Genomic DNA, 26,319 nt, shown 5'->3' on the forward strand with positions numbered 1-26,319 from the left:
AGAGAGAGAGAAAGAAAAGAAAAGAAAAAAAAGGAAAAGGGACTGTTGATACTCTCCGAACGCCGCCTACTACTCGAGGTCCTGGCCTACTGTGTATCTATATTTCCATTTAGGAAACTTATCTACATATATTCATCCTAAATATATTTACCACTGGGTAAGCTATATACCTAGATAACCCTCAACATGCCCACCGAACTGGAGGAGGTTCGTTTCCCTGCACCCTGCAGCAATGCCTGGGCTCAGTTTGCCTGACGAATATCCCATTGTACTTCAGCTTGTCGAATTCCTTCATCATGGGAACACTCAAATCAGACAAATTGGTAATAGGGACCCTTTATAAAACCGATGAACAGCCTGGAGAATCAACATCTGTGACCATTTGTGGATGCTCTATAATAACTTATCCTAGCCTGTGAAAACCTCCTCGGTTTCTCAACTGCCCAGCCGAACTTATTCAAACGCCATCAGCTTCTGCCAGTGCGAGATTTGAAACTTTTGGTGCGAGATTACAATGTTAGTGCCCACCCGGTCGAATCTTGGCCAGGTCGCTTACTGAATAGCCAATCGCGAAAAATGCCCTGACAATGCTCATCAACCTCTCGGCTGACCAAGACGTATTGGCCAATCTTGCGGACGATGGTGATTTTCTTGAGACTCTCCTCACAAAGGTGACGGTGAGTGCTCCGTACTTGACGCGGGACGACACAAGTCTTAACTAATGCGGCATTAGAACGTCAAGGAGCCGAATGCAGATGATGTGTCGATGCTTTTGGCCAACTTGGTCAAGTCAGAGAAAATGAAGAAACTGCTAACCATAAAACGACGGGTCCCAGAACTGGTGTCTACTTCGCCCAATGCAATGGATCAGCTGATGGATTGTTTCGTGAAAGGTGCCGAGGGCGCCCTCAACAAAAATGCTACCTATGACTACCTGTCTTATGTGTTTGCCGACATGTCGAAGTCTAAGGAAGGTCGGGCGTATTTTACCTCGCGCCAGGAGTATGACGGCGTGGTGCCTGTAACGAAGCTTACTGTTTTCACCGAACACCAAAGCTCAATTCGGAGAAAAGGAGTTGCATCAACAATAAAGAATGTCGCGTTTGACATCCCATTCCACCCTGCTCTTTTCTCAGAAGATGAAGCCAATATCCTTCCATACATCCTGCTGCCGATAGCAGGCCCGGAAGAGTTTGGTGAAGAAGAGACACTGACGATGCTGCCAGACCTTCAGCTGCTACCCCCAGACAAAAAGAGGGATACCGACAATAGCATTATTGTAACACATCTTGAAACGTTACTGTTGCTAACAACAACTCGGGAAGGGCGAGATAGAATGAGGGAGGTACAGGTCTATCCTATAATTCGAGAATGTCATCTGAACGTTGATGACGAGGATGTCCGGGAAGCTTGCGACAGGCTGGTTCAGATCTTGATGCGGGACGAGGAGGGAGAAAATGCTGGACAGCCTGGAGGAACGCAGCGGGAACATGATGACCAGCAGGTGGTAGAGCTCTTTTGAGTCGGTGTATCATGAGAGTTCCTTTACTTCTTTTCTTTACTAAATATGAACTCTTTGTTACGAATTCAGTGACAGTGAAAAGCTTTTATTTGAATACCAGCAGTGCATGCCACCATAACGACATTGAACCCGAGATTAGAATAATGAACGGGGAACTAATCAATGACAAAGCTAAAGCAGGTTTTCAACAGAGGCTCTTTTCATTGAAAGGAAGCGTAGCAAGCAGGTCAATATTGGCCGTATCTGTTGCGCATTGATTCATTTGCCTTTGAGCAGCCGAATCCCTTCTATGGAATTGCATTGAATCAAGAGTCACTCCGTAAAAAGCGCCTGGGTCTTGGCCATCTGGAATACGCAACATTCGTCGCATCGTGTTTGCAGCGAGAGTAGCTTGTCGATGAAAATTCTCGCGCTGTGTCCGCTGCTTCTGGGCAGCTGCCGAGGGGCATATAAGTCTGCTATAGGTACCAATTTCACTCGAGAAATCCATACCGCGAGTACTGGACACTTGGTCGAACCCGGCGAATTTGGGCGTTCTACAGGGTTGTTGTCGGTTTAAGTGTTCTTCCGCTTCAGCAAGCAGATCCTGACCTACGTGGCCATTGTCCGTTCGCCATTCCCACCCGACTCCTGGAATTTCCTGAACTCTACGTATGATGATCTGAGCGCGGGAGAACTCTGCTCTGATAGATTCCAGACCCTTGTCTGTGACAGTTCTGCCTATATTATGGTTGTGTTCGAAGGGGTCCTCAATTGCTATGAGGAACCTGAGTCGATGTCCTTGTTCGTCAGTCCTTGCGGTGTTCCAGAATTTCTCCAGTTTGGAAAGGATGCCACCCTGCGTGCGAATTGAAATAACGTCCTGGATCCAATTGAAAGCGCCTGAGGGCGTAGTTTTGCACCGGCTTCCATAGTATGCGAAAAAGCCACGAAGCAGCTCGCCCACGGATTGCCGATTACCATAAGTCATATTATACCAGGCTCTCTTCCTAAGTTCAGTCTCATTTTTGAAAAAACGGATATCGTACTTGCTAGGATTCGTAGTGCTGGAGTGTCTAGGGGACAGCCGACCCAGAAGCTGAAGATTAGGAACCAAAGGCGGGTCTACCACGTTCATCAAGTAGTGGATGACCATGAGAATGTAGCCTTCCGAAGAGAGTGTTCCATAGTTGGGACGATTGATTTTTCGAGCCTTGGCCCACATCTTCACGAAAAGACCAATAACACGCACCCTTTCATCGCATAGGGCGTAACAGCGAAGTAATTCGGTATTGTATAGTACCAAGCGCCCAGAAAAATTGAGGTCACATTGAATGTCTACTGAAGATAGGGCCTCCAGATTTGTAGCCTGCTTTGGAAAACGGTAATTATTCTGTCCTCTGCTTTCAACCCCGAGCGAGGTTAAGACACCTTGGGAAGGAGGTTCGTACAATTTGACGATCAGAATCCTGGCCTTTTGAATTAATTGAGCATTGAAGCCGGCATCAAGAAATGCTTTATACAGAATTTGGGGACACCTTGCTTCTATATCTTTTGGGAACACTTCTCCATGGGTGGTCATTACTAGATCAAGGTCAGCCCCAGGCAATGCGAAACCATTCCGCAGACTGCCAAAGCATTTGAGGTCAATGGTTTTATCTCTAGTCGTATAGCCATGCTGCTTGGAATGTCGTTCAAGCGCTTCCCGGGCGATGTTGGTTAGTAAATCTCGCAGGGTTTCCTTGCTGCGAAATTCGCTAGCTAGTGAGCCGAAAGAGGGCACTCGGGCTGCTAGGGAGTTTAAATAGTTTATCTGAAGTTGAGCTCGCCTGCAAGGATCAGACTGTTGATCACCGAGCCGGGTTCTGGGGGCATGTGAATAGGAATAGCCAGCTGGATTACTGGGGTGCGTAATCTCTAAGACTGATTGGCAGTGTACAGGATATGTGGCAGTTTTGTCATTCATTGTGCACTGTTCAATATGGCTCTTTGAAAAGAACCTTTTTTGACGATGAGTTGAATTAGTAGTGCTGATCTGGATATCGCAATGATTCGCAAGGTGGCAAGAGATTACTGGCTGCTGTTGGGATAACAGTTGCGCACTGGCATGACTTAGCATATCAATGACATGGCACGGCAGGTCGTCCATTCCTGAGGATATCGGAGTAATGGTAGTAGACCCACGTGCAAGGCCGTATCTTTTATCAGTCATAACGGGTGCAGCACATGATTTAGAATGTTGAGGGACCTTACAGGGTATGATTGACCGTTGTTAGTCGAAGTGCAAGAAACTAGATAGTAGGAAATGGAGAGAAGGGACTATAAGATGGAATTTTTGATCGAGTGAGCGATGTGACTGCCAATACTGACAGTCTTCTAGCATTGGCGACAAGTCAATCAATAGAAGTGAGATATAAATGGGAACATAGGCGTTCAAGATGTAGATACCGTGAGAAGAACAATAACGCGATGGCGGGAAGGAGCATGATGTGAAAGGGGAAGAGGTTCGTTTCCAAGCCTCTTCTTTAACTTCTTTCCTTGTTGTTATTTTCGAGATAACCCGTAAACTGACCCTTAGCCTAAGCAGAAGTGATACCACAGTGAGAGGTCAAATGAATAAGGGGTGGCGGAAGTTGACCAGGCATAGTTAGTACGTTCCGTCTTACGATTAAATACTTATTCCGTACTCCGTAATGCAGGTGATACTGTAAATCTCACAAACCCGACTAAGGTACGGAGTAAGTACTCCGTAACTGCGCTTACCTAAGTGATCAGTCTATTTCAGTTGAGGCAGTCCACTCCACTCCACTGCTACTCCATCTTCCTTCGTCAGCACTCTAGTACCCAAGACAATCCTGTCTTTGGTTAAATACCAAGAAGATCTCTTTTCTTGATATATATGCATCGTGCAAGCGGGACTTCTACGACCTAGGTATATGTATCACCGAAGGAGCTTCATGTGTCTGAAAGCATACCGGTAACATGGCTACACCTACGAACGACCTGAACGCGCGGACTTCAACAGGTTCAAATGGACCTCCACCCATGAGAATTCGTCGCCCAAAGGCAGCGGATCCTTTAGTACGACCAAAAAAAAAACCTACAGCCAAACCAGCTATTCCTATTGCCGGAAATGGACCAGCCTTAAAAGCGGTTTCTTCGCGACCAGCTACTTCCAACCCGCCATCTATGCCTCATTCTGAGAGGGGGAAGCCTTCATCTTCAGGAGCTGATTTCTCCGCCAATGGATTTAGCGGCCCATTGTTATCCGAAACATATACGGACTATCCCCTAGTAACGACAAAGCGCGCATTGCGGGAAGGCTTGAAACATCACATTGCTAGATTTGCATCAAAAAAGACCGTCGACCCGCGTGACGAAAACCAGTTCACTAGGCCTGTCAGGCTTCAACGTCGCGATCCGCGCGCCCGATCGCATGAGATGACATCGGAGAAGAGCCAGGGCATGCAGAAGACAACGTCTGAATCTAGCCATCAGATAGATGAGGTTGAGCGTGAAGAGCTAGAGGCGAGGAAGGCTGCCCGTGAGAAGGAACGCGCGGAGAATTTGGCTCAAATAGCCCCTTCCGCTGGATCCGCCCCGAAGAGAGCGAACGCACCCAAGCAAAAAACTCAGCAGGTGTCCAAGACAGATATGACTCCCGAGGAGATGGCGAAGACGCGAATCAAGTACGAAGAGGCTTTGCCATGGCATCTAGAAGACTTTGACAACAAGAATATTTGGGTGGGGAACTATGAAGCTGCTCTGTCCGAAACGCATGCGGTATTTGTACTTGAGGCTACCGGGAAAATGAGGATGATTCCCGTGGAAAAATGGTACAGATTCAATGCCAAAAACCAATTCAAAGCTTTGACTATCGAGGAAGCGGAGAAGTTCATGGCAAAGAAAGTTAAAGATCCACGGTGGTTCATGGAGAAACAACAAGAACTAGCTCAACGAAAGGAATTAGAGCAATTTGCGAAACAGCGGAAGGTATACGCTGGTAAACAAGGGACCCCATCTGGAGTTGAGGGATTGGAGGCCGATGAAATGGACTTTGAAGAAGATCGGTTTGCTGATGATGAAGAGCATGATGATCTGTTCAACGAGGATGAGGACGCAAAGGCAGCGGAGAAGAGAATCAAGCAAGACCAGTTGAAAGCCAATGTTTTTGACCTGAAAGACGAGAAAGACTACGAGCAAGAGGAATTGAGAGAAAAGAAAGAGAAGGAGGCTCGTCGTGTGCTTGGAAAAAAAGTTCGGAAAGCTTTACAAAAACGAGAAAAGAACTACGACTATAGTAGTGGTTCTGACGTTAACCCTTATTCAGATGAAGAGGTGAGAACAGCATCCACTCCTACACGCTCGTGTCGTTACTAACACTTTTGTTTTCTTTCATTCTAGAGCTCTGATGATAGCGAGGCTGAACGATTGAAGGAGGAAGAGCGGAAAGCCGAAGAGGAAAAGAACAAAAAAGACGTAACGACATCCTCCAAGGGCAACAATACGCCGTCCGGCCGCCCTAAACATACGGATCCCTTGAAAAAAGGCACGGCAGCTGCACCACGGAAGCGGTTGGGGTCTCCCAACGTGTCGGATGCGAGTGGGACAGACACTTCCCGCAAAAAGGGTAAAAGCAAGGACCAGTCCTCTCAGCCCACGCCTCAGCCAAGCTCGCGCAATATGTCTCCCGTTGCGTCATCGCAAATGCCAGTAAGTTCCCTATCAGTGGCGCCGGGTCAACTCGTGTGTTAACGCCTTTGCAGCTTGGCAAGAAGCGTGTCCGAAACGTACCTCTTGGTGGTGCAGGCTCCGGGAGTGATGCCGATGGCGGCGCAGGTTCAGGTGCAGAGATGAGTGAAAGTGGTAAAACTAAAAAGCTCAAGCTTAACCCCCCAGCAGTTTCTCAGGGTGGGACTCCCCAGGGATCTAGGGCAGGAAGTCCCACTCCTCTGGCAGGTAGAAGTTTTTCGGGAAGCCGTGCTAGCAGCCCTGAGTCATTCAGAGGTAAGTCTAATTCATCAAATTGGGGAACTTTCCTCAGGCTATGTAGCATTGTTCTGATTGGGCCATATGTAAAGGGCAAACTCGCGTTTCCACTCCAGTACACGCTGGAAATCAAAGCTTCCCTACGCCTGCTGAGATTCATGCTGCTATTCCCCCCTCGGGCATACTCAGTAGTGACTTGCTCAAAATATTCCGTCCCCGTATTGGTGAGTCGAAGGAGAACCACCGAAAGTTTATAGCGATTGTCAAAGATGTCGGAGTTTATGGCAAAGAAGATCGATTGTTGCGACCTGGTACGTTGAAGGAGAGTTGATTGGGAAGATCGTGTCACGTGCGTTGAGTGCTAAACCATTCAATAAGCGCAAGTACAAGTATTAGGTTTCGGTCAGTATATGCTCATGATAATTGAATATCTATTGAGGTCATGCTAAAGTAGTTATCTATATGAAATGGGGATTGAGGTATAAATAGCACTTGAACAAAACAGTAGAATTGGGATAGACGTTTTGGACACCCAGCGCTAAGCCGAAACATCTTTGGGCGAAAATAGAGACGAAACAAAGGCATTATAAAGTAACAATCGTGCAAGGAGTTTCCTTTCTATGGCCATTTTTTTAAGCGGATTTTGTATCACCACCGTGTGAGACGTTCTCACTTCTCTTCCTCGTATTTCTCCCAGTTTGCCAAAATGTTAGCAATACGCGGTGAATTCGTGAGCCTGTAGACATCTTCGAAATATTCCTTGGTGAGTTCGAAAGGGCGAGCTGTGACATTTGGAATATATTTTCCAACCAACTTGCTGGGGTCAATAGTGTTCTTATTGATCTTCTTTAGCAAAAACGACCGGAAAGGCTTGACGCCAGAACGGAGGAAAGTGCTGTGGAAGGGAACGTCAATTCCCCTCAGAGGGATGGTAGCGAAGCCACGTTCAAGGGTAATGGGCTTAGGCTTAGACTCGGTCTGCTTGACACATTCATGGATGATCTTAACCAGGTGAGTCTTGACATCTTCCAGAGACATGCTCTGCATGAGAGCCGGAATGTCAATGTTCTGAGCCTTCAGGTAATTGAGTAGATTTGTAAGACAGTCAAGTGCTCGGAGCTATAAAGGAGAAAGTTTTGTTAGAGAATTTGCTCATAATCGAAAGGGGAAATGGTGGACTCACATCTCCAGCTGCAACATATTGCATGTTTGCGACGTTGTAGTTCACAATCTCAAGTAGCCAGCCAGTTTGCTCCGAGATATTCTCTACCACATATTGCAGAGCCTGTTCATTGAAGGTCTTGGAAATTCGACTTGGATTGACAGCGCACATAGAGTAGTTAGAGCGGCCTTGTTCATCGCGTTCAACAGCAACTTGCATGGTCAACCCGCGATAGAACACTACAGAAACCAAGCTTTCGATGGGCATAACATCTGCAAGAGCTGCAAGAGCTGAATATTCACCAAGCGAGTGACCAGCGAAGCTGCTATCTCTTTGGACCAGTCCCTTGGAACGCATATCTTCAAAGCTAGCCTTCTCCATCAATGTCAAAGCTGGCTGAGTAAATTGTGTCGCAGAGAGCAATCCGGATGGTGATCGATAGGTGTAAGACGTTGTATTTTCGTCGATTTCCTTGAAGATCTTCTCTGACTTGATGCTTCCATCCGCATTAACAGACTCGAAGGTCATCGACATGTAGTTTTGGCGAATAGCTTTGCCGCGGGGGCCACCAAAATAGACGGTAAGTTCCTTAGGGTTGTTTTTCACGATATCAATGATGGAAAGACCATAGTTCTCCATGAAGTGACGGTCTGCCCGATCCCAAACTTCTCTAGCAACAGGGCTGCTGCTATACAGCTCCATTCCCATTCCTTGTTCTTGGGAGCCCTGTCCAGTGAATACGTAGGAGGTAACAGGTTGTTCCACCTCTGCTTCACCAAGAAGAACTTTATCCTCTGTCTCCTTGTTGCTGGCTTCAACCTTGATGATCTTACGGCCAGCGATCATACCAACGTGCTGCAACTTGACGGTGATCATGTCGTTGGGCAAAACCATCCCAACCAGGGATACATGGAAACCCCTGACACGGCCAATGTTATTCTCAGCAGCCCAGGTTTCCACATAGCTGCGAACAGCGGCACTCGTATACATGCCATGGGTGATAGTACCTGGTAAGTTGGCGTAGCTGGAGAAAACTCGTGAGACGTGGATCGGGTTGTAATCGCCCGAGACGCGAGCATAGGTCTCGTTAGAAGCTGGAGCACGCAGCTCCAAAGGTGTCTTTCCGCTGAGAGGGATGGGGTTTTCAAAGTACACGGGCTGCTCGATAGATGTTCCGTTTCGCTGAAGGTAGTCCACCACTGGATTTCCGTGAGAATCTCCGGCTTCGTAGTCCACAGTCGCAACTTGAATAATCTCCTTGGTAGGGAGTTCAAGAAGAACTTGGCCGACTGTTTGAACATGGCTGAACACGGATTTATTCTTGAATCGAATTAGACTTTGAAGGCGGAAGGTCAAGGTCTGACCCAATAACTCAACATCAGAATCATCAATACGGAACCACTCCTTGGACCGAAGGATTGCAACATCCCTGCTCGACGCAAGATGAACCTGCATCGGAACCTCGTCTTTACGCTGGAAAGTATTCTCGAAGTCCAAGTATGCTCCCCGATATAAGAACTGACTGGTGACATGCATTATAGGCTTGCCATCTCTCTTGATAGTACCGCAGACCTCAACCATTTTACCGGAATCTTGATTGATAACAGCGTTAATCTGGGCGGTAGTATCTAGAACATCACCAACCTGGAGAGGCTGGGCCCCGGGGACCATCTTGAAGCCATTAGAAAGGTGGACCAATTTCAGCAAATCACCGTCAATAGTACGAGGGAAGATGGGCTTGGTAATGGCTTTCCAGCCAGCGACGATGGCGAAGTCCATGGGAGCAAAGACTTCCTTTCCTGGGCGATCGACGAAGGCTTCACCGGTGTTTCCGACAGCATGGACGAAATCAGCAACAGCTTGCGACGTAATAGTCTCGCGACCACCACTGAAAGTTGCGGTCGTAGGGGTATCAAATGGAACATCGCTGTTGCCAAACCAGACGCGGTAGTAAAACTCCTTGATACGATCATTGCGTCCTTCCATGACCTCTCTGATGGGCGCATATCCTGATTCAGGATGATAAGTGAACAAGAATGTCAGCGGAACAACGCCGCCTTCTGCAGTTCTGCCCTCGAAAAGAGTAAGGCTAATCTGGTTATTCTCATTCATTTTCACCTCTACTGTCTTAACAAGCTTGCCTGACTGATAAGGCTCCCTCACACTAATGGCCGTTTTGGAAGGATCATTTGGGTAGGCCATCTCGACATACATGCCCGAAGTCGGTGCAACGACTCGCTTCAATGGGTTGGTTTGGAAACGATGGCCCTGAACGAAGATATCGGCAAGGAAGATCGCATGTCTCCAAGAATAGGAGGTACCTGCAAGGAGACGTAGCCAGCTATCAAGCTCAGGCAGATCGAAGGAAGGGGATGACGACAGTCGGTAGCTAATCTTGTTGGCGTCTTCCGAGATGGTAAGGCCATCAATCTCCGGCTCATCAATGAACTCATCGAGCCGACCTCCAAGATATTCAATGACGGGGACCTTTGTCTCATCGCCATTGTACACATCCTCAAGCAGGCTCTTGATATGTCCCTGGTGGATTCCATTCAAGATATCTTGGACAGGCTGATCGGTGATAGTCGAGAATTTAGCAGCCATTGGCCCTTGCAGAATGCAGGTTCTTCCAACGTCTTGATCTACAACTGCCTCCAAATCTTCACTTTGCCAGAGAGAATCTTTCTTGAACCAATACTCAAAGTTTTCATCCAAAGCAGGAACAAAGGGAACTGGTTTTTGGCCACGCCGTTGACAAAGTAGAAGGAAATGCTGGGCGTCTTGAGCATTGATCAATTGAGTTGCCGCTTCAGGATATGCGACCAAAATATTATCCACAGCAGGGTAGGGACTGTTGAGCTCTGAATAATTTTGTAGCAAAGACGGCTGGCCCTCAGCCGCAGTGAAACGCTCTTCGACACGGCGAATGAAATCACCAGTCAGTTTCTTAAGAGAGTCATCGATCCACCGAGATTCATGTTTGACGTACATTAGGTCCACCATACGATGAACCACCTCCGCGTACGTCATGTCTTCGAGGTCAGCCGTTTCGCCGGAAGCTTTGCGGCCGAACCAAACCTTCTGGAAATCATCGTTCAGCTTCTTAATTATATAATTGCGTTGCTTTTTGAGTTCGGGAACGCGTTTTGCCTTGTCGAGTTTGAAAATCATTTGGTCCATTTCGTGCCAAAACAAAACGCCTCTTGTTGCAAGTTTATGGATCGGCTCGCCCATTTCTGAGAGGACCGTCACTACACCACCTGCAGAGCCTTTGTATGTTTTCTCCCAGTCTTGGTCATCAAGGCCAGGGGCATCCGCAATAGCCTTCTTCGCGTTCTTCGATGTGTGTGCTTCCTTGGCGATCATTATGCGACTACCGAACAAGCAACCGTCAAAAGGCATCGGGGGGTAACCAAAACGAGATGACCAGGTTCCCGAGAGGTAGGGATAAGTATCTTCAGAGCCTCCAAAGCCACTGCCTGCCACAAGAACGATGTTTTCACAACGTCTGATACGGCTATACATCTGTAGCACGGGCTGATGGAAATCCTCGAAGGAGTGATGTCCACCACCACGGCCTCCAGTCCACTGAAGAATGACGGGGAACTTAGGGTTTGCCTTGGCAATGTTAATAACCTGTTGAATAGCGTCCACGGAACCTGGCTTGAAGGCAATGTGCTTAATGCCGAGAGTTTCGATGTACTCATTGGCTACTTCAATTGAGGGAACGCCGGCACCGATTGTCAAACCCTCCACAGGAACACCATCGGCCCTCAGTTTTCCGATCAAGGGTATTTGCCATGCCATGGCGCGGGGATTAACATAAATCAAATTAATGGTGATACCGCGGCCTGGAGGAATAGTTTTTTCGATCTTGGAAACCGCTTCGGTCATAGTCTTAGCATTGTAGTAACCACCACCAGCGAGTTCAATGTGGTAGCCCGCATTCATCGTTGCGGCTACGAAATCCCAAGGAACAGTGGTTGGAGTCATGCCAGCAACCATGATGGGAGGGATGCCTAACAATCGGCTCATCTTAGTATCAACAAACGTCTGGCCCGCTGCATTCTTCACAAGACGTGGCCCATACTCCTTGACCCAGTCGATGGCGTACTTCACAGCATGCTCATCACGGTCAAACAGTTCTGGCTTATAACCAATCTCAGCATTGGTGCCGTCCATGGCACCGGCAAGCACCACACGAACGCCTGTACCGTCCTTGTTGCGGTTCGTAAGCACGCCGAGACCAGAGATACCGCCGGGACCGAAGTCAACAATGTGGGTAGCCCTAGGGAAAACGGTTGCCTGCTCCCAGTTTACCGCGTCGTGGGTAATCATGCGCACCAGCGCAGGAACAATGTTTGCATCACCAGATTCACGCAGGTCCTCTCCGGTTTTAGTGCCATAAACAGGGATAGCAAGAGACTTGGCCGGAATTTCCAGGTCTTCCAGGTCTTCCAAGATGCGATCATACGCGGAATACAAGTACTGGCTGTGGAAAGGAGCAGTAATTGGAAGGAACCGGTTCACGAAGCGAACCTTACGCTGTGTGAATGGCACACGATTCTGATCCAGACCTGTAGGAGCTTTTACTTTGCGCAGGCGCAGATTAAGACCGTAAAGCGAAAGCGGAGGACCAGTGACAACGAAATTCCGTGCGCTGTTAACGAGAGAGATAGAGATGTGGCGATCCTCTGGAAGATGTTGGTTGGTCATGTCTATGTGCTCCTGAACAGCAGATCTTGGGAGGTCCCGGATGGACAGCATAGGGGTCGGGGTTCCTTCTCCATTTTCGATCGAGTCCTGCAACACCGATGGAGCAATAGATGTACGAGGGTAGGCCTGTTGGCTACGAAGACCAATCCAGAAGAGCATAGTCAGAGCATCCTTGGCAACTTTCTCAAAGCTCTCCCACGTTGTTGCGGAGGCAATGGCTGCGGCGGTGACCACCCCTTGAGAGTGGCCCGTAGTTCCACTAAACCTTTCCAAGATTTCACTAGGCTCACGGCCCAAGGCTTTGCAAGTTACCACGAAGTGTGCTAGTTGAACTAGACCAATCAACGGGAGACTCACTGGAGCCGACACAAGATAATCTGTGTCGGGCTGTGAGTCCGGATCCTGGAGCCATTGGATGATATCCATGCCTTTAGGATACAATTTGCTCGCCTCCGGCTCCCGAGAGAGAGACAACAGCAACTGCGCTGACGAGGAGATCAACCCATCGACGAAAGATGGATAGGTTGTATAAATTTCTCTCAGCTCATCGAAGTATTCCTCAATGTTGCCTTGCCCCCCAAAAACGGTATAAACGTTCGCCTTCTCATCTGAGGCAGCACGGAAGAGCGCAGAATCATATGGCTTGGTGGGTCGTCCAGCAGCCGCCCTGCCAGCGTAGTACGCCTTGACAACCGAAGCCTTTTTGGCGGTTATCCCTGGAAGGGCCGATGCAACCGCATGGACATCATTGCCGCGCATGAAGGCACGCTCAAATTCATTCAATGCGAGCTTCAAGACTTCCAAATTCGTCCCATGTGCGTCATCCTCGCCTTCTTCTACCTCTGTGGCAATGTGGCCAATATAGCGAGCCACAAGCTCCGCTACGGAAGAAGGCTCGTCATCCTGGGCAAGCTCGTCCGTTGGTTCCGGTAACGAGGCTGTGAAGGTGTCTTTCAATTGGGAAGCTTGAAAATGAATGGAGGTTGGCACGAGGAAAGAAAACTCCAGCGAACCATGCGACAGTATGAGAGGTCGCAAGGACTGGGAGGAGCGCGGGGTATTAATGCCCGTCTGAGGGCCTGTAGATGTTCCATACATCTCGTGGTTTTGTATCTAGGTGTACGTCTTTCGCAGTAAAGATCAAGCGCCAGATGGAGATGCTGAACGAAATCCGGGAAATTCTATGGCATGTAAGTATGCTGAGCAAACCAGCAGTCAAGATATCAAACTGGTTACAGGTGTAATATCTGCAAAACTAAAGAATCATTGAGCCCTCATTTTTTCAAGGGAGGAAGGTTGGTCTTCCCTTGTTGCACCGGAGATTACAGGTGAAAGGAGACGAGTAATTGCACCCCAGAAACAAGGAAAAGTGAATTTGCTTACCTAGTCTTTAAAGTGGTTCTCAATTAAGCCTGGGTCAAAGTCATCAGCTGGTCCATCACCCAGCTATTAAAAAAGATGAGAAGGTGAAGAAGAATTAAAAGAGAAAAATGAAAATGAGCCCAGGTGTGGGAATGGATAGCAGAGGAAGGAAGAAAGGAAAAGGAAAAGGCAAAGAATTGGAATCTGATTACAACATAAAAATATGGTGTAGAGAATAATAAAAAGTCAAGAAAGGTAAGTGGGAGGAGGAGCGGGAGACTTTGGGAGGGTTCTGGAGAAACTATGTTCACAGAAGAAATGAATAATGGATGGCGTTAATACTAATAATGCTAATACGTAGAATGTTAATAATGATGGGGGTTAAAAAAAAAAAACCATAAAAAAGAAAATTCAAAAAAGAAAGAGAGGTCAAGTACAAATGATAGTTAAACCAAAAACGGTGCTCATCACCACACATCAAATCAAATTCAAAGTAGTCGTCGGGCTCCCCCAAAGAAAGAGAGAAATACTGATACAGACGCGCGCGCACATATTGTGTTGAACCGGCCGGGCGGAGGTAAAAACCCGCAGCTTTGGGGCTGGTTGAATGAGAACCGTCCAGATCAGGTATGGCGGGCAGGAGAACCTCCCCAAAGGTCCAAAACGGTTGGGCTGGATCTAGTGGGACGTGACAATACTGTACCTAATACCCTAGAGTTGATCGTCACACCGAAGGATGGGGATTTTTTCCATGGACTTGGCCTTACGAAGTACTATTTACTACTCTACCAGTCCAGCTTAGGATTACGAGCCTTGTTAGGTACTTACCGGCAAGCCGATGAGCAAAACTCACAAGATCAACCCGCCTTTCCCAATATACATGATCAGAGACTGACTGTCGTGTACTAGTCACCTATAGAGTATTCACACAATGTACATCTTTATAGAGCCAGACCTGATACGCTCTTCGCCTCTATATGATTTAATTGATCAACTTGATAGTACCCGGTGCTTACCGTGTGAACTTTGCCCCTCTATCTATCGATATATTGACCCCGCTCACTTGAATACCTAAGTAAGCATCCTTATTAGAACGAATGGTTGCCCTCCCTTCTACATGACCCTGATAAAGGTTCGTTGTACTTTAGTAACTTGGAGAGATACTTTGATTACCTAAATATCTCCCTCCCACCGACAAATAAATAAAAGTCTTGACTGTCAAGATTTTGAAGGAGGGGGAAGGGGTTTATACCCATTTGCTCCTCCTTCTAATAGGATTGTGTCATTTCTACTCAAGCGGACCAGTACTTGGTATACGAAAAATTATGCACTTACCTTCTCCGTTAGTGTCGTTGCTCTTTCATTTTTTCATACTCTCTTGCCCTGACCTTTCCACTATAAGCCCATGGGGTGGTCCACTCTCGAGTGATGGGAGTTTTAAGGTATCAACCACTTAGTACGATGTACTTGTAGTCCAGGTATTGGTACCACCTCATCAATGCCGCCGGCCAGTAGCTGCAGGTATCCACAGGCTAAATGAGTACCCAATGACAATCTTGAATGTGTATTTCCAGGTATGAAAATTACCACGAGCCCCATCACCTCAACTGTGACCCCGTCTTGACAAGGACCTTATCATGGGAGTCGCTTTACGGAGTATAATTAATCGATTTAAAAATTTTTTGTTCTTTTTGGGACAACAGGCTCCATCCACTGTATTGGACGCATACAACCAACCATAGTAGTTGTTACAGGTGACGAATACTGCTGGCTGGCTTGACCAGTAGTCTTCCGCCCCAACAACACTCACCAAAAGCTCACCAGCAATAATTTCGTTCCCATCCATCCACAATCTCACCTTCTCACACCTCAGTTTCCCTTATTATTCTTTTCCCTTTCTTTGGTTCATTCTGTTTCTACCACATTGGCAAATTCTCCCCACTGCCTGTGGTCCCAACTGGGGTGAGTTTCTCTGATACCGCACGGTGTTTTATTTATTATTTTTTTTATTTTTAACATTTATTTCTATTTTTTATTGTTTTTCCTTTTCCATTTTTTTTCCCGCTTGATTGCTGTTTTCCAGAGGCCTTTTACATGAGTAGTATGTACCGTGCCTAGCACTATCTCTACTAAGTGCTTTGCTCTTTTGTTCCTCTTCCTGACTTAAAGTGGTTATGCCCTTGGCAAGAGAACGCACTGGAAACCATAACTTTTTAATAAAACTTTAGAACAACTCACGCTGACAATTTCCCTTTAATTAGGCTTAAACTTATTATTATCTCTTTAATTACTTTTTCCTCACCCTATATCTTGGTCTCGAGCCAGTTTCATTTGGACAGCTGCTACAAGTCCAACCTAACTGTTGACGAATTGACGATTGAGGAACTGGTCAACCTGCAGATTCATATCAGAACTTGATCTTTTATTATCGCCCTCCTTCCCGCTGTTAATATATTATCCCCTCAAGATGCGTCCTGAAATCGAACAGGAGCTCGCCCACACCTTGCTGGTAGAACTACTGGCGTACCAGTTTGCATCTCCAGTGAGATGGATTGAGACGCAAGATGTTATCCTGGCGGAGAAACGAACGGAAAGGATTGTTGAGATAGGTCCCGCAGACACTCTAGGGGGGATGGCGCGACGAACACTCGCATCAAAGTATGAGGCATATGACGCTGCCACATCCGTCCAACGCCAAATACTCTGCTATAACAAGGATGCGAAGGAGATTTACTATGATGTAGATCCTGTGGAAGAAGAGCCCGAGGCCCCCCCCGCAAGCGACACACCTGCCCCAGCTGCTCCAGTGGCAGCGACTGCAGCTCCTGCCGCATCAGCCCCTCCCAGCGCTGGTCCCGCCGCAGCAGTTGAGGATGCTCCAGTAACAGCAGTGGATGTGCTCAGGACACTCGTCGCACAGAAGCTGAAGAAGAGTCTGTCTGATGTGCCTCTAAGCAAAGCCATCAAGGACTTGGTTGGTGGTACGTATTTGGGAATCCGTCCCGAGCTCTATGATATCTTGAGCTGACGTTACCTATTCTGTAGGTAAATCTACCTTGCAAAATGAAATTCTCGGAGATTTGGGCAAGGAATTCGGTTCCACACCAGAGAAGCCAGAGGACACCCCTCTTGATGAGCTGGGTGCTTCCATGCAGGCGACATTCAATGGACAACTGGGCAAGCAGTCCTCCTCTCTCATTGCTCGCTTAGTCTCATCCAAGATGCCCGGAGGTTTCAACATTACAGCCGTTCGAAAGTACCTCGAAACACGATGGGGCCTGGGATCCGGCAGGCAAGACGGTGTTCTCCTTCTTGCCCTTACAATGGAACCCGCATCTCGTATTGGATCGGAGGCGGACGCTAAGGCATACCTCGATGATGTGACCAACAAATACGCCGCCAGCGCAGGAATCAGCCTCTCTGCTCCAGTAGCTGGTGGCGACAGTGGTGCGGGAGCCGGAGGCATGCTGATGGACCCAGCAGCAATCGATGCTCTGACCAAAGATCAGCGGGCCTTATTCAAGCAGCAACTGGAGATCATCGCGCGGTACCTGAAGATGGATTTGCGCGCAGGCCAAAAAGCTTTCATCACCTCTCAGGAGACCCAGAGGGCTCTTCAGGCCCAGATAGATCTTTGGCAAGCGGAGCACGGTGATTTCTACGCCTCCGGCATTGAGCCCTCTTTTGATCCTCTTAAGGCCCGTGTGTATGACTCTTCCTGGAATTGGGCCCGTCAGGATGCTTTGAGCATGTACTATGATATCATCTTTGGCAGACTGAGGGTCATTGATCGTGAAATCGTGAGCCAGTGTATCCGCATCATGAATCGGTCGAACCCGCTTCTTCTTGATTTCATGCAATATCACATTGACAATTGTCCTACTGATCGCGGCGAGACGTATAAGTTGGCGAAAGAACTTGGTGAGCAGCTCATTGAGAACTGCAAGGAAGTTCTCGGGGTTGCCCCCGTGTACAAGGATGTGGCGATCCCCACTGGTCCCCAGACAACTGTTGATGCCCGAGGAAATATTGGTTATAAGGAGGTTCCCCGAGCCAGCGCCCGCAAGCTGGAGCACTACGTGAAACAAATGGCGGAAGGCGGTCCCATTTCCGAGTACAGCAACCGGGCGAAGGTGCAAAATGATCTTCGCAGTGTCTACAAACTCATCCGCAGGCAACATCGGCTGTCTAAATCTTCCCAGTTACAATTCAATGCGCTTTATAAAGAAGTCATTCGTGCCCTTAGCATGAACGAGAACCAAATTATGCCTCAAGAGAACGGCAATGGGAAGAGATCGAGCCGGTCTGGTCAAAAGTATAACGGCAGCCCTCGAGCTGGCAAGGTCGAGACCATTCCCTTTCTACATCTCAAGAAGAAGACCGAGCATGGGTGGGAGTACAATAAGAAGCTCACTGGTACCTATCTTGATGTGATGGAGTCAGCCGCGCGGTCAGGCCTTACATTCCAGGGCAAGAACGTTCTTATGACTGGTGCGGGTGCTGGTTCTATTGGTGCTGAAGTCCTGCAAGGCCTGATTAGCGGTGGTGCCAAGGTGGTTGTTACCACAAGCCGTTATTCGCGTGAAGTTACGGAGTACTATCAAGCAATGTATGCCCGCTACGGTGCCCGTGGCTCACAGCTTGTGGTTGTCCCATTCAACCAAGGTAGCAAGCAAGATGTAGAAGCCCTTGTCAACTACATATACGATACGAAGAAGGGGCTCGGCTGGGACCTTGACTATGTTGTCCCGTTCGCTGCCATCCCAGAAAATGGTCGGGAGATCGATTCGATCGATTCCAAGTCGGAGCTTGCTCACCGCATCATGTTGACCAACCTTTTGCGGCTCCTAGGCTGTATCAAATCTCAAAAGCAGAGCAATGGCTTCGAAACACGACCGGCCCAGGTAATTCTTCCCCTATCACCAAACCACGGTACATTTGGGAATGACGGCTTGTACTCCGAGTCCAAGCTAGCTTTGGAGACGCTCTTCAACCGTTGGTACTCGGAGAGTTGGAGTAACTACCTTACCATCTGCGGTGCTGTTATTGGCTGGACTCGCGGTACGGGTTTGATGAGTGGAAACAACATGGTCGCGGAAGGAGTTGAGAAACTTGGCGTCCGCACTTTCTCTCAGCAGGAGATGGCCTTCAATTTGCTGGGTCTAATGGCTCCTGCAATTGTCAATTTGTGTCAGCTTGACCCTGTTTGGGCCGATTTGAATGGTGGACTACAATTCATTCCTGATCTAAAAGGCCTTATGACGAAGCTCCGTACCGACATCATGGAAACAAGCGACATTCGCCAAGCGGTCATCAAAGAAACTGCCATCGAGAACAAGGTTGTCAATGGAGAAGACAGTGAAGCGCTGTACAAGCGTGTTGTTGCTGAGCCTCGAGCCAATATTAAATTTGAGTTTCCCAAACTTCCCAGCTGGGACGAGGAAATACAACCCCTCAATGAAACTCTCAGGGGTATGGTCAACTTGGACAAGGTTGTTGTTGTTACCGGTTTCGCTGAAGTCGGACCTTGGGGTAACTCGCGAACCCGCTGGGAAATGGAAGCTCATGGAAAATTTTCTCTTGAGGGGTGTGTGGAAATGGCATGGATCATGGGGCTTATCAAACACCACAACGGTCCGCTGAAAGGCAAGTCATACTCGGGCTGGGTTGATGCAAAGACTGGGGAACCAGTAGACGACAAAGATGTGAAGCCAAAGTACGAGAAATATATCCTTGAGCACTCTGGTATCCGCCTCATTGAACCTGAGCTATTCAAGGGGTATGACCCCAAGAAGAAGCAGCTGCTCCAGGAGATTGTCATTGAGGAGGATTTGGATCCATTCGAGGCCTCTAAAGAAACTGCTGAAGAGTTTAAGCGAGAACATGGTGACAAAGTTGAGATCTTTGAAGTTCCTGAGTCGGGAGAGTACACCGTCCGTCTCAAGAAGGGCGCCAACCTCCTGATTCCCAAGGCTCTCCAGTTTGACCGCCTTGTTGCAGGCCAAGTGCCAACTGGCTGGGACGCTAAGCGGTATGGCATTCCCGACGACATCATTGAGCAGGTTGACCCTGTGACTCTGTTTGTTCTTGTCTGTACAGTTGAAGCGATGCTGTCGGCCGGTATCACTGATCCTTACGAGTTCTACAAGTATGTCCATCTATCTGAGGTGGGTAACTGCATCGGCTCTGGAATTGGAGGAACCCATGCCTTGCGAGGAATGTACAAGGATCGGTACCTAGACAAGCCACTTCAGAAGGATATCTTGCAGGAGTCATTCATCAACACTATGAGTGCTTGGGTCAACATGTTATTGCTCTCCTCTACTGGACCTATTAAGACGCCTGTTGGTGCTTGTGCAACGGCTGTGGAGTCCGTTGACATCGGATACGAGACTATTGTCGAAGGAAAGGCTCGCGTCTGTTTTGTTGGTGGTTTTGATGACTTCCAGGAAGAGGGCTCATATGAGTTCGCTAACATGAAGGCTACTAGTAATGCTGAGGACGAGTTTGCCCACGGGCGTACACCGCAGGAGATGTCACGTCCCACCACGACCACTCGTGCTGGCTTCATGGAATCGCAAGGTTGCGGTATGCAGCTCATCATGAGCGCTCAGCTCGCACTGGACATGGGTGTGCCGATCCACGGTATTATTGCTTTGACAACTACGGCTACTGACAAGATCGGTCGCTCGGTTCCTGCACCCGGTCAGGGTGTCCTTACGACTGCGCGGGAGAACCCTGGCAAATTCCCATCGCCCTTGTTGGACATCAAGTACCGCCGCCGGCAGTTAGATTTGCGCAAAAAGCAGATCAAGGAGTGGCAGGAATCTGAGTTATTATATCTTCAGGAGGAGGTTGAGGCCATGAAAGCCCAAGACTCTGAGTCGTTCAACGCGTCTGAATACATGCACGAACGAGCCCAACACATTGAGCGTGAGGCCGTCCGCCAGGAGAAGGATGCACAGTTCAGTCTCGGAAACAATTTCTGGAAGCAGGATTCCCGCATTGCTCCTCTGCGTGGCGCTCTTGCCACTTGGGGCCTCACTGTTGATGACATCGGCGTTGCTTCCTTCCATGGTACCTCCACTGTTGCAAACGATAAGAATGAATCGGATGTCATTTGCCAGCAGATGAAGCATTTGGGCCGTAAGAAGGGTAACGCAGTCCTGGGTATCTTCCAGAAATACCTGACTGGACATCCCAAGGGTGCCGCCGGAGCTTGGATGTTCAACGGGTGCCTGCAGGTTTTGGAAAGTGGCCTAGTTCCTGGCAACAGGAACGCTGATAATGTGGACAAGGTGCTCGAAAAGTTCGACTACATTGTCTACCCCAGCCGCAGCATTCAAACAGATGGCGTGAAGGCATTCTCAGTCACTTCTTTCGGTTTCGGTCAGAAGGGAGCGCAAGTTATCGGTATCCACCCCAAGTATCTTTACGCTGCTCTTGACCGCGCACAATTTGAGGCCTACAAGGCCAAGGTTGAGGCCAGGCAAAAGAAAGCGTATCGGTTCTTCCACAACGGTCTGATCAACAACAGCATCTTTGTTGCTAAGAACAAGGCGCCATATGAAGATGAGCTTCAAAGCAAAGTCTTCCTCAACCCTGATTATCGCGTTACTGTTGACAAGAAATCTTCCGAGCTTAAGTTTCCTGCAGCTCCCCCAAAGGTCGCTAGTAAGGGAGTTGAAAGTACAAAGCAGGTAGTTGAGTCGCTGGCGAAGGCTCACGCTGTTGAAAATTCGAAGGTGGGAGTAGATGTGGAAAACCTGGAGTCTCTCAATATTGAAAATGAGACGTTCATTGAGCGAAATTTCACTACTGAAGAGCAGCAATACTGTCGCAAGGCAGCCTCACCCCAAGCATCATTTGCCGGACGGTGGAGTGCGAAGGAGGCTGTTTTCAAATCCCTTGGTGTTAGCAGCAAAGGTGCCGGTGCTCCATTAAAGGACATTGAAATCACTAGCGATGCAACAGGGGCCCCGGTTGTTAACGTGAGTCTACCCCTGTCTTTGTTTTCCTGTTAACTCATGCAACTAACATCTTTTACAGCTTCATGGTGCTGCAGCCGAGGCGGCCAAACAGGCCGGTGTGAAACAAGTCAGTGTCAGCATCAGCCACAGTGATTCTCAAGCAGTAGCAGTAGCCGTGTCCACATTCTAATGGTTTGATGAGCAAGCTGGGCTAAAGTATATGTATTTAAGTATAGATAATTCTTCATTTCATTGTTGCTTAATCCTCCCCTGGCATAGGTCACCACATTCTTCTTGGAATTAGATTATCCCCGGCTGTGAGCCTATCAGGTATAATAAGTTAATAACCTCTTCTGAGGTGCTACTGACCCACATCATTTTTTCCGAATCAATTATTGCGAACTCTGTCTCACACTAATCGACCAAGCCTATATACGTTTTTCCCCCGCTGCCCCTTCACTTGTCTTACGCAAATGATACATCTAAGGTAATTAATTAGAGTAACTCTGACACACATTGCCACGGATTATTCTATTCCATAAAGAATTCGCTACTAAACAAGCCACACCGTCGAATACGGGACGACATGGATTCTCAGCTCTGCCCGCGCCCAGACGCTCGATTTAATGGACCCCAGTTAGCGCGAGGGTTGATTTGATATCTGACGAGTCGTTTTTTGGTCACTTCTCTGCCTAGAGATTCGTCGAAAACAACATCTAACGTGCTGGTATTAGATTTTATTGTAAATGTTCCATGTGCTTGGTTGGTGCCCTGAGCCTCCTGCATATTGGCAGCTCGAGAATCGGACTCGTTTTGGTTCAACGCTTGCCAGAAGCCAGAACGATATAGCGCGGCTTCGACTTTCGTCACTAAGTCAGAGATATCCTTCCCATTTTCGGCAGCAGACACGATCTCTTTCCTCAGCAAACTTAGATTTTTGTCGCCCTCCTTCGGCTTCTGAAGGTCTTCCCGGCTTTTCGCCATGATAGCAGCGCCGGCAGTGCCAGGCTTAATGGCATTTTCTTTGATAGGTGATTTCTGCCTCACCCATTCTCTCATGATCTCCCAAATCACATCCCAAGGTGCATCTGTGCGGATAGTATTGGGTTTGGTGTGACTACGGGTACATTGGTAACCCAGGTGTCGCACAGCTCCACGGAAAGCATCGGAAGAGATGGTAGATGTATGAAGGACTTTTGAGAGAGCACTCAGACTGAAATAGAATGGATACGGCTCTCGAAGAGCCGGGTCCATCCGCGGAATAATAGCTGGATCTTCATTTAGTGCAGCATCCTTAGTCTTGGAGATAGTAGGCTCTAAACTGGCACTCCTTATAGAGGTGTTGGGAATCAAGTCCTCCTCAAGTGCTGTAGTTAACATGCCTTCGATCCTGTCTACCGTTTGATATATGCTTCTATCCGCCTCAGGAAGCATATCGAGAACCCTTCGGATGAAGTGAGGGTTATGGAGTGGCCCCGCCCACATTGGGCCGCCTATGTGAGTTTTCATCCCACAGTGCGCACAGGTCATGTTTGCCATCGGTCCCTGGGCGAATCCGTAATGATAGAAAGGGTTCCCTTTTTTATCCAGTCGTGGCTTCGTTTGGGTCAAAGGCTGTGTTGACCAAGCTCCACAGCCTGAATCACAGTTGTAAACAACCATTGTATTGCCAGAGGCAAACTTAACTTCTGCTGGTGATCGATGAATGCGGACAAAGACTCGGGCGTAAAAGTCGATTGACAGAGATAGAAGTGGCTCGATAGCCAGGCCGTACTTGGCAGCTGACACCGCGAGTGCGTGAAGAATTAGGCGTAGCCCACCTTCATGGGAATGTGTACCTTTCGTTGGCACGCCGCCATACAATGCGTATGATTTTTCCGGGTACCCGTTGGATGCCCAAACCCCAGCATCGGTGCAGGTCACGCAAAGCAGACCCCCATCCTTGACAGCCTGTAGAGCAGAGTCCATAAACGGTGCAGCCGTCCCATAAGGATCCAGATCAATAGTATCAAACTTCCCAGTGTGCGACCCACTGGCCTGAGTGGTGGCTTGGTTAAGAGTACTGTACATGTAAGTCCGCGCATCACCGGTGTTAGGTTGAATAAGCTTTCCAAGTCCGTTGTATTCGATGTTCAACTTCATTGATTTGATAGCAGACGGCGAAAGATCATTCGCAACCACGCGAGTAGCAAATGGAATCTCTGATGCATATCGTAGTGCACGCAAACCCGTAGCAGACAGAGCATCTAAAATTGTAAATGATGGCGTGGTATGTTCTCCAGCGTGCGATTCTGAGGCCAGATGATCACTGCTTCGTGTCTGGTTGTCAATGTTGTTTCCCTTACCGTTTGGTTCCTCTTCATCGCCATCCTCCCTCTTCCGTTTCTTGCCTTTTAAATTCCCATCCGCTGCACCCCTTTTCTGCCTCCTTTCGGCTCTCCACTTCTTTGAAGCCAGCACATGTTCCCCATAGGCTTTTATCGCAAGTACACTCAGGTCACGATTGAATTGCTGGATAGGATTGTAGAACACAGACTGAGCTTCATCCTCGGCCTTGAGGTTTCTTCTTGTTCCTGTGGAGGCTGCAGCCTGGGAAGGTGGGTTCAGAATGAACGCATTCCCTTCTTTCACTACGTGATATTCTTTGCCGTCATACTGAACGACTTGACTTAAGATACCAGACGCTGGTTCTGCCTCCATGTTTGATAACCGTGAAGAGCAATATCGTATAGAAAATGGGGAGCCTGGGGCAAGCTGGGACGTTTTAGGTCGAGGGAATGTCAGAGCATTGGCCCGTATAAAGTCGAAGGCCAAGCGAAGTGTCGAGATGCGGTAAGGACCCCAGAAGCTCAAGCTCATCGGCTCCGGTGTAGAGAGCCCAATTCGTAAGGCAACAGAAGTGTTTATCTTGGAACTGTTGGTTATAAGTTTGGTCCGCGGCACAGAATGAACGAGGGAGAAAAAAAAAAAAGACCAAAGATCGGAGATAACGCACGGACCATGATTAATATCCAACTCAATCTCACGTGGAGTATATACCAACAACATACGGAGTACATACATGTCCATATTGTTTGGGAAAAGGAATTGCCTCTTTGTCTCTTAATGGAGCTATCAAGCAAGTTTTGTTATTTACTACGGTATTGTACATACATGAGTTTCGACAGAAGAGCTTGCCTCTCCCTTCTCCTCCCTATATAAAGGGTTGTGTGCATGCATAAAGTCCGAACTAGTTTCCAACCACACACCCATTTCATAGCCAGGGCCCCAGAATAGGTACTTGTTTATAAATTTTATTCCAGCCACTGGCCTCCCAGCCCGAACCCTGGCCTCCACGACCAACTATTCCCAGAGCGCCCGCGAGCCAGACAGCTGTTTTTACCGCGGCAACGCCATTGACCACCCACCGCATTTTCCTCTTTCTTTTGACCTGCTCTTCGCTTTCCGTGTACCCCAAGTAGCATTCAAGTGAGCCTTTCTTACAACCTCGCCCCTTCTGAGCCGTGGTGACCCTCCAACCCATCCAAGTAGCCCATCCTCCAATGATATGCCACATACCAACAGCGGCAAGGACCGCATAGTACACATTCCAAAAGACAGGGTTTCTTGCGAATCCATGAGCCACATAACCCAAACCCACTCCCGAACTCCCACCATCGACGATTAAAGGCGTGACACGGTTAACGAGGACATGAGCGCCAAGGAACGGAACAAAGCAGTACCCTAGACGCGCTTGCAGGCTCATCCGCGGCCAGAAATTCAGGGAGTATCTCTGGGCCCTAGTCTCCGCCCCATACAGTCGTGCACGGCGAGAAGAACGAATATTGCGGAGAACAATGCCGGAAGCGATATGTATTAGGATGGGAACGGTCAAGACCACATGCTCAAGCCCCGGAGACTGGTAGATGGGTCTCGTAAGAAGCAGATAGGTTTCACTATCTCGAACCGACCGAGTTGCTAGAGGGAAAAGGGAGGTGTTGGCGAAATGTAGCGCAAAGAATAAAGTGGGGGGGTACGTTGAGTATCTCTGAAGTGCGGATACTAGAGCAACCCGACCGTTAACTCAAATAGAACACAAAATATTTAACAGGACATACACCATGAATCCCAGTTATGTCCACGGAGACCTAGGCTGAACGGAGGCAGCCCGACTTCTGATCTATCCCCAAGCTTTGCTGGACGACCTTGTGATTGAAAGACGTATTGGCCACTTTCGAGGTCGGGAAATTCATCCTGCACTGGCGAGGGGTCCAACTCCTGCATAGAAATTGTTGAGTGCGTATCGATGTCCTTGGGTTTTGGCGAGATGCTTTCTTTGGAGGTCATGATGATAAGATTGAATCCCGTCAGCCTTTTGCAGGTAACAAGGCGGACTGGGGGAGCGAATTGTGTGTTTTTTTTTTTTTTTTCCCTACTTTTTGCCTCTATTTAATCATCTGAACAGAGGTATCATCAATATTGCCATGTAGGAAATGGGATATAATATTCTTACAGTATTTCATCACTTTAATCCATGCTTCCAACAATGCAGCCATTACGATTGGTTGGGAGGTTACCGGTGGGGAAGCTTAGCCTATATAGGAAGGTCCTACTACATACTCTAGCTGCTGGTCTGCATT

At 48.2% G+C, this 26,319-nt stretch overlaps 6 protein-coding genes across 6 annotated transcripts; 3 read left to right on the plus strand and 3 right to left on the minus strand.

Moving 5' to 3' along the window:
* Window positions 1-67: 67 nt before the first annotated feature.
* Window positions 68-1,603, plus strand: BDV27DRAFT_131397 (protein HGH1). Its single transcript, XM_032067628.1, has 5 exons — window positions 68-207; window positions 278-323; window positions 413-516; window positions 564-677; window positions 734-1,603. Exons 1-5 carry the CDS (start codon window positions 187-189, stop codon window positions 1,520-1,522), a joined length of 1,074 nt encoding a protein of 357 aa, XP_031925557.1. The 5' UTR covers window positions 68-186; the 3' UTR covers window positions 1,523-1,603.
* Window positions 1,599-4,130, minus strand: BDV27DRAFT_131402 (uncharacterized protein). The gene has a single exon (XM_032067629.1). It carries the CDS (start codon window positions 3,711-3,713, stop codon window positions 1,707-1,709), a length of 2,007 nt encoding a protein of 668 aa, XP_031925558.1. The 5' UTR covers window positions 3,714-4,130; the 3' UTR covers window positions 1,599-1,706.
* Window positions 4,131-4,275: 145 nt separating this feature from the next.
* Window positions 4,276-6,972, plus strand: BDV27DRAFT_17794 (transcription factor IIF subunit TFG1). Its single transcript, XM_032075922.1, has 4 exons — window positions 4,276-5,839; window positions 5,906-6,214; window positions 6,268-6,508; window positions 6,583-6,972. The coding sequence occupies exons 1-4, from the start codon at window positions 4,484-4,486 to the stop codon at window positions 6,819-6,821; spliced, it is 2,145 nt and encodes a 714-aa protein (XP_031925559.1). The 5' UTR covers window positions 4,276-4,483; the 3' UTR covers window positions 6,822-6,972.
* Window positions 6,954-13,843, minus strand: BDV27DRAFT_17803 (tetrafunctional fatty acid synthase subunit FAS1). Its single transcript, XM_032075924.1, has 4 exons — window positions 13,752-13,843; window positions 13,605-13,623; window positions 7,674-13,549; window positions 6,954-7,609 (listed from the first exon to the last, which is right to left on the minus strand). The coding sequence occupies exons 3-4, from the start codon at window positions 13,464-13,466 to the stop codon at window positions 7,160-7,162; spliced, it is 6,243 nt and encodes a 2,080-aa protein (XP_031925560.1). The 5' UTR covers window positions 13,467-13,549; window positions 13,605-13,623; window positions 13,752-13,843; the 3' UTR covers window positions 6,954-7,159.
* A 2,354-nt stretch (window positions 13,844-16,197) lies between these two features.
* Window positions 16,198-21,890, plus strand: BDV27DRAFT_159694 (trifunctional fatty acid synthase subunit FAS2; the record flags this gene model as incomplete). Its single annotated transcript, XM_032072908.1, has 3 exons — window positions 16,198-16,711; window positions 16,776-21,721; window positions 21,780-21,890. 3 exons carry the CDS (start codon window positions 16,198-16,200, stop codon window positions 21,888-21,890), a joined length of 5,571 nt encoding a protein of 1,856 aa, XP_031925561.1.
* Window positions 21,891-22,294: 404 nt separating this feature from the next.
* BDV27DRAFT_146919 (S-adenosyl-L-methionine-dependent methyltransferase) lies at window positions 22,295-26,026 on the minus strand (the record flags this gene model as incomplete). Its single annotated transcript, XM_032070656.1, has 4 exons — window positions 22,295-23,193; window positions 23,224-24,454; window positions 25,044-25,762; window positions 25,828-26,026. The coding sequence occupies 4 exons, from the start codon at window positions 26,024-26,026 to the stop codon at window positions 22,295-22,297; spliced, it is 3,048 nt and encodes a 1,015-aa protein (XP_031925562.1).
* Window positions 26,027-26,319: the final 293 nt, after the last annotated feature.

Source organism: Aspergillus caelatus (assembly GCF_009193585.1).
Source record: "Aspergillus caelatus strain CBS 763.97 unplaced genomic scaffold BDV27scaffold_140, whole genome shotgun sequence".
In the NCBI taxonomy this organism is placed as follows: domain Eukaryota; kingdom Fungi; phylum Ascomycota; class Eurotiomycetes; order Eurotiales; family Aspergillaceae; genus Aspergillus; species Aspergillus caelatus.